Source organism: Penaeus vannamei, chromosome 1, assembly GCF_042767895.1.
Source record: "Penaeus vannamei isolate JL-2024 chromosome 1, ASM4276789v1, whole genome shotgun sequence".
Taxonomy (NCBI): Eukaryota; Metazoa; Arthropoda; class Malacostraca; order Decapoda; family Penaeidae; genus Penaeus; species Penaeus vannamei.
This window is the reverse complement of record NC_091549.1, coordinates 10,425,914-10,433,413: the sequence shown is the minus strand read 5'-3', so window position 1 is coordinate 10,433,413 and position 7,500 is coordinate 10,425,914. Positions and strand designations below refer to the sequence as shown.

General features: G+C 36.4%; 1 protein-coding gene across 9 annotated transcripts in view; it reads left to right on the top strand.

Annotated features, from left to right (window-relative positions):
* Positions 1-7,500, top strand: part of LOC113817781 (glycerol kinase 5) — a 58,349-nt gene that overhangs the window by 33,646 nt on the left and 17,203 nt on the right. For all 9 annotated transcript variants that reach the window (XM_070137560.1, XM_070137414.1, XM_070137286.1 and 6 more), the window contains exon 11: positions 1,572-1,735. In XM_070137560.1, coding sequence (XP_069993661.1) covers positions 1,572-1,735 — 164 coding nt within the window. The remainder of the gene's footprint in view (positions 1-1,571; positions 1,736-7,500) is intronic.

The following is a 7,500-nucleotide window of genomic DNA, read 5'->3' as shown; positions in this document are numbered from 1 at the left end:
AAAATATCGCTGTTTTGCGTCACTTTGCATCATAAATGTTCTGAGGATAACCACTGATAATAGGCAGAACAGTGTCTAGGGTACTTTTCAATTGAATAAGCCATTATTGTGATCATATCATTTATGACATTTGTACATCCTGGTCCTACTGCATTTATGAGATCCATACAATTTGAGAAATGAGAAAGCAATATTTAAAGATATATATTTAACATAGTTCTTAAGTTTTTAGATTTTAGTTATAAATAATAACACCATAGTCATGCACCAAGGTACCAAGTAAAGCACTGTTTGTTGCCGTGTGAGTTACTGCATTATGAAAACATCCCTAACCCATTCACACCAGGTGATGTCCTAAGACATCATAGCAAAAAATTTCACTTATGGCAAGTAACACCTAATCTCATCATGAGCCTAGATCCCTGTGCCTGCTTGTGCCAAATAAATTTGTTTCTTAGGGAAATGATATAAGAAAAAGAGTATATTGCAGGTATTACATGATGAATTCCATAATATCCTTTTAAGATGTCTTTCTGATAGGCTTAAAATATCATCCAAAAATTTCTTAATCAGAGGAACTAAGAAGCTTAAAATTGATGTATAACTGTATGCTTAAGGAAATTGTGGGAATACATTCATTAAAGCATATCCTTTACTTGGGAATAAGTACTCAAAAAGTTTATATACTCAAACTTTCTCAAAACAAATGTCAATAGTTTATGATCTAGTGACAGGGAAGGATATAGTTGCACAAAATTTTGTAAATACAAACAACAATAAGTATTTTAGAATTACAGTGTTGTGTTGGGAACCAGTTTGCAATCCCACAGTTTCTTTAAAGCCAACAGCTTTCAGAGTGATATTTAAAAAATGGAAATTATGTAATGAAAAGGGATTTAATCAGATTTTGTAAATTGATAAATATTTTTTATTTGCAACTAATGTAATTAAGGGTTTTTCTATAACTTTTAAGGAGCTACAAATGAACAAAATTAGTTTATGATTTTAAGTACTTGCATCTATCCTTATAGAAAAGCTGCCAAGGGTAGTGTGCTAATTAACGGAATAGTGAAAACATTAAATTTTTAATTTGATGAAGGGCTAGATAGATTTTCTGGTAGATTGATTGATAAGTAAATCATAGTAGATAGATAGGTAGATATTGTGGTAGATAAAGAAATTAGTAAATCATAGATTATTGACAGGTATAGATATTGTGGTAGATAGATAAATAAGTAAATTATAAATGATTAGTAGAAGGGTAGGTGAATGGATGAGTATAACTAGATGACTTATAGTTAGATATTGAGATAGATATCCATTTTTACTTATTCTCTTTTTCATCTTCTTTCTGAAACTATTGTAAAGAATAACATCTCAATTTTTGTTTCTAAATAGTTTTCTGTCTCCTTTTCCATACATATTTTTTTCTTTTCTATGTTCTTTTTTTTCGCAGTACAATATGATGATGAAAATCTAGATTTCAATTGTGTCTTCAGTAGCAAATGCCACTCATAACATCAGTAACAGCAGTATAAAAGATAATATCAACAAACCACAACCTTTTACAGGCGCCCCTAAATGATGCCAATGCTACTGGGGGCTTCTTAGGCCTCAGTGCTGATACCAGTAAGGCGCACCTCGTCCGAGCTATGCTAGAGTCCCTCGCATTCCGAATATACCAGATGTATAGTGCCATGCTTAAAGAAGCTGACTATGAACTTCTAAGCTTAAGGTATGTTTTTTACTTTGTCTCCTTCGTCTTTCTTTCTTTCTTTCTTTTTCCTTATTATTATTTATTTATTTATTTATTTATTTATTTATTTATTTATTTATTTAAGCCATTGGACTTGGATGACACTGTGGTCACATCATGGAAAAAATTGAGTCAAGGGATGGGTGGCGTGAATATGCCTTCAATCGGGCAAATTAGCTGTGGCCCGGATGATGCAAACTTGCGAGCGAAGGCCAGGGTGACGGAAAAGACTCACCTGTGCACAAACCTTTTGGAGTGTGATTTGACTTATTTAGCAGTGAGAAGGGGGCTTTAGCATTATTCCCATCGATAACTAATATGGAATGTAACGTGCGTAAGCAGTGACTGGAAGAGTGCCAGCTCCAGGGTGGACACCATTTCCATGCTGCACACCATATTCCTGGCCACTACATTACGTAAAATTGAAAATGAGATATATGACACAAATAACCAAATGTTCCATACTTTTCTTTCTTCCTTGCACTGAGTTATTTACTATACAAAGAAATGATATGGAGTCTGTGTAGGGAAAATAAGCTATTGCCTTCTTGATAAAGCAAATCAAGAGACAAATATGGACATTGGAAAATGACGATAAAGCTAAAAAAAAGTTTACACAAAATAAATTTGCAAAGGGGAAGCACAGAGTCTTGTCACTGCTCATGAGTGTTTGTGTGTGCCCGGGATGTTGGCCACTTATGTAACCCATTGCCTGGATTTTCGACACCGTGATTTCCATGACACAACCGGACCCAACTGGTTAAAGGGATGGGAGTTATAGAGGGATGAGGATTTTTGTATACTTTGATGTATGTTTGGATATAGGAGTTGTGTGATGTATACTGTTTGCTTACATCAGAATCTTTATGTGTGAGTGCTGTTTTATTATCTTCTTTTTCTCTTTTCTTTCTCTTTTTTATAGAAGGAAAAGTGTTATAATAGAATTTTTGTAAAGGGGATTTGTGTTTGTGCACTATATGTGAAATATTCTTCTATTGTAGTTTTCTAGAAGGACTGTTTTTTTTTTAATACTAAAAGATATGGATGGTTACTAAATAATGAGGCTTTATTGGAGTAGATAATGGTGATTGATGCTATGTAGTCACATCTTTGCAAGGAAGGATTTTATGTGATGTGTTTTTCTTGTGAGTGAAGAAAGAAAGTTTTTATTTTGTTTGATATATATTTTGTGTATATTTTTCTAATTTTCTTTTCCAATCATGGTTTATAGATATTACATTTAGCCCTCTTTTATTGATGGAAATAATGCAAAAGCTCATATCTAAATACCAAATGAGCCTAATCATCTTGCATGAGCTTTGGGCACTCATGGTGAGTCTCTCTCGTCACCCCAGCCTTCAGCCAAAACCCTCATGATGGCAAGTTCACGTTACCCTAGTCAGCAGCCAAATTTTCCCATGACTGTGTGTTTCTGTTATCTGCCCCTCAAACCAATTTTTCTCATGATGTGCTGGTCACATCATCCGGATCATAGGGGTTAATGAATATGAATAAGTATAACATTCAGTAGTGAATGAAAAAAATCTTACAGGTATTGTGTTTTCATATCTTTTGGTTAGAGGGTATACAAATGTTAATGTATCTTTTAGGGTTAATGGACAGGGAGCATTGGTTTATGAAAAAGAAGACTGGTAATTACAGTAAATTGAATTACTCAAAAAAAAATCTGCAAAGCTTTCCTTTCAGCTTTAATGGAAGTAAACATTGGTAAAAATTTATTTTAGCTCAGTGGTTTAATTTCTGTCCTAAAAAATATTTTGGAAGCTGTATGATATTGAAGTTCCGAAAGTTTTTTACAGGCTAGGTGGTTATGTAGGTTCCTTTAAAAGCTATTTTGCATGAAACATGCAGTAAATGCTTTGATGCAGGTTTGTTTAACCCTTAAGTGTTGTATTTGCAACAATACCTAGATGTTTGAAAGTTGTATATGGCATCTTTGTTTTGCAGTCTTATTGGAACAAGCAGAATTTTTGTTTATTCCTCTGAGGGATTTTAAAAAGATGGTATTTTTTAAAAAGTCCACTGATCAAAATCTACATTATGAGAAAAATATCAGTAATTTTTGGTATCCTTTCAGTATATAAATAGTATTCGCCAGACCTGTTAACCGTATGGCTATGTCAATTGCTCACGAGTGGGCACCCTAGGGAACGTACTAAGGGTATAATGGCTTTAGGATTTGCCCATCTTTGTTTAGGCTTTCACCAACCCTTGACCCCTACCTCCTACCCTTCCCAACCCTTACCTCTACCCATCCCAATTTCTACCTCCTACCCTCCCCTTTTATGCCACACACTCAGGGAAGGGAAAGTGGAAGGTGTAGGGTGCCCTCTGGTAGCCATTAGCATGCTCTCCTGCGTACTGGCTGTGTAGAACAAAACAACTATGCCATGTGTGACATTCACATATCCTGAGGTGTGTCACACATTAGACAACTTTATACTGACAGATTTGTGAATGATGCTTAGAGTAGAATTATGAATAAACAGTTTTTTTTTTTTTATTTGTTCTGTCATTATCAGAATGAGAACAAAGAAAAAAGGTTCCTGTGCATTTGAATAAAGAAGAGTTATGCATTGTAAGGGTTGATAATCCAAGAGTTTTAAATGTATTAGATGATGAAGAGTGGTATGTTACATGCTCTTATATTATTCATTAACTGTAATATTAGTTGATAGATGATATTATATAATACATAAAGTACTCACTGCATTTTTTAAAGATTTGTCAGGGTTTCTTGTAGCAATATTGAAATCTTTTATGAATTCTTTTATTTATTTATTTGTTGCAGATTATATGATATACGTAAATGTAAACACTTGCATTTTACATAAGAATTTACATGGATGCATTACTGCTTCCCTCAGCTGCTGTTTTGTATGGGAAGGTAAAAGCTTGTCATGTAATTGATGTTGTTCCTTTATGTTGCATAATATCAGAGTTTTAATCTTAATGTTTTTCTTTTTTTTCTTTTCTGTTTTTTTTTTTTTTTCTTTTTTTTAAATTGTTTGCTTTTATTTATGTAGTCTTTATGTATGCTATTTGCTCCTGTGTCTTTTTCCTTGCTTTATTAAAAGAAGAAAAAGTATGAATCACTGATTAAAAGTGATTGCATCATAGTTAGTCATTCCCAGACATTTGCTGCCGCTCACTAACCTCTGTAGCCCTCGAGCAAGGAAAATTGGTTGCATAATTTTTTATTTGTATTACGCTTATTTATTCAATATGCTATTTGACAGTGATGGTAGAGATGATTAATTTAATAAAATTTCGTGGAAAATGTTAGGATTGAAGAGTGATTTTGTGAATGTTTTATTTTTAGAGAAGAATGATTATACAGTATTATAGATAGGCTTTGATAGTGTATTAGCTGCCAGGGACATGGTAAGATAATTTGTTTGGAGGCAGTTTTGAATTGCTGAAATTTGATTATACATGTATAATTACAGATCTGATGAGAATTTTTTTATGATATTATTAGTTTTTTTTACACTTAGATGCTCATTTGTTTATGTGTTATGTACAGCAGATATGAAGGCAAGAGAATGAAACTTGGAATTTACAACTGCAAACCTTGGGCTTCTTTCACCAACCTTACCTGAACTCTTCTTCCTCTATAAAACTAAAACTGTATTTATCTAGATAAACTATATGTAAAGGTTAGGATTACCTTAACTCACTACTGATGGTTCCTTTAGAGTGCCATATATCCTCATTTCCGGGTGGTATCTATAGAGGTGCGAGCCACACACTGCCCGCAAACAGATCAGAGCATAAGCTCTGATTTTAAAGCCATTTTATAGCCTTGGAAATATATATAAGATTATGCTTTTGAGAAATGCATACAATGTTTTGCCTGCCCAAAACCTAAAATGCAATCTCAGCTCTTGTTGCAATGGTTGGAAGTTTAAGTATAGAGTCTAGAATCACTAATAATGCCATGTGTGTTACTCTCAGGAATGAAGCACCCTTAGGTGCTGAGGTCTACATTACAATTGGGAAGCTCATGCTGCTCCTCTGCTGACCTGTTGTGAGCACCAACAGCACCTCCTCCTCCTGTTATCATGTATCTTGGTGATGGCATGCCATCACTGCTGCAGGGCCTGCCTTGCTGCAGTTTGCTTCTCGGTGAAGTCAGCCCCTTCTCTGAACACCTGTTCTGAAAGCTCAAGATTTCTCTCTGGCCATGTGAAAGAGGAAGAAGACCTTCCTGTACCAGACCTTGGGCTGGCGATCTTTCAGATCTGATCACCAGCATCGACACCTTTCATGCTGAGGTTGTAATCCTTTACCACTAATGGCTTATCCCCACCCATTGCAGTGACATGGATGGTTGACAGCATGGTGACAGTGTTGTGGTCCTTCCAAAGCAAGGAAGCTTGGCATGGAATACCAGTAACAGCCCTGCTTTAGTGGACCATGTCACCACAGTCCTGCTGGGTCTATACTTTTAAACAAGAGGTGTTTGCTGTTGCTGCTGGCACTGGCACAGAGCTTATAGATCTTTAACCTGAACTTTGTCCTGTTGATCAAGTTGCAGGTCTTGAAAGCAAGGTTACCCTCGGAACTTCCACAATGGTGATGTTCTGCCATGATATGAACACCAGAACAAGCCATTAAGGGAGTCCACAACTGGTCAGAGCTTCCGCATCTTGTCCTATGAGAGTGGAGCTTCTTCTGCCATTTGGGGAAAATGGAGGTTAGTCATCAACTAGTCGAACTGGTCCCTGGACATGACCTGAGAAATGAGTTCATGATTTAGAACATGACTACTCAACCGGTAGTTACGATAACTGGGGAGATCCACCATCCTTATTTTCACTTGGATTCCAAGGTATGCCTTGAGTTCCTGCATGGACATGGGCGTCTACTTCCTCATGTGAGGCAAGGCAGTATGAGGGTTGGCGTCTGCATGCCTGTGAGAGTGGAAAAGAAAAACAAGTAAATGATACATTTAGATTGCCCAATATATGGATTATTTCCTCAATATAAATACAAATAAAATGAACACATAATCGATAATAACGAAGCTTACCAGTTGGTTCCCTTGACATTCAAATCAAGAAGATTGTTGGTGAAGAACCACCTGAAGATCTTCAAAGGTGTGTTGGTCACATCCATTGCAACCTTGATGTCAGGTTTGTCTCTGAAGCCCAAAAGCTTGGGAACATTGCTTTTTTGTTGCCAGATGAATTGGATGGTCCCTGGAGCATTTCTCAGAGACAACATGGCAGCCACATTGGTGAGTGGCTTGTCACTGTCAAGTGTGGTATTGACCTGTGACACATAATCCAGTTCGTCCTATGAACTGGATATGTGAGAGTGCGGGTCAACAGTGTCGTCCACCTTACTGGGCAACAATTCATCACCACTCTGTTCGGAAGAGAGGTCAAAGAAGGTGGTAGATGGAGATCAAAGGCACAATGGCACCAAAGCACCTCAACAGGAGTTACTGATTGAGTCGATGGCTGGGGTCATCAACCTCAGAGGAAGAGGAGAAGGAGTGTCTGTAAATGCTGGCATAGTTAGGCATTGCAAAAGCAAGTAATGAATGAGGTGCAAGCATCTCGACAGCACTTTGACCTGGCAGGGAACATAGAACTAACAGTAAGTAGCCAATGAGGTTAGTGCAACATGGGTCCCATGTCACATAACTTGACCAATCACATTAAAGCTTAGTGTACTGACATTACTGTCTTAGGTACCATCATTTATTACTACAT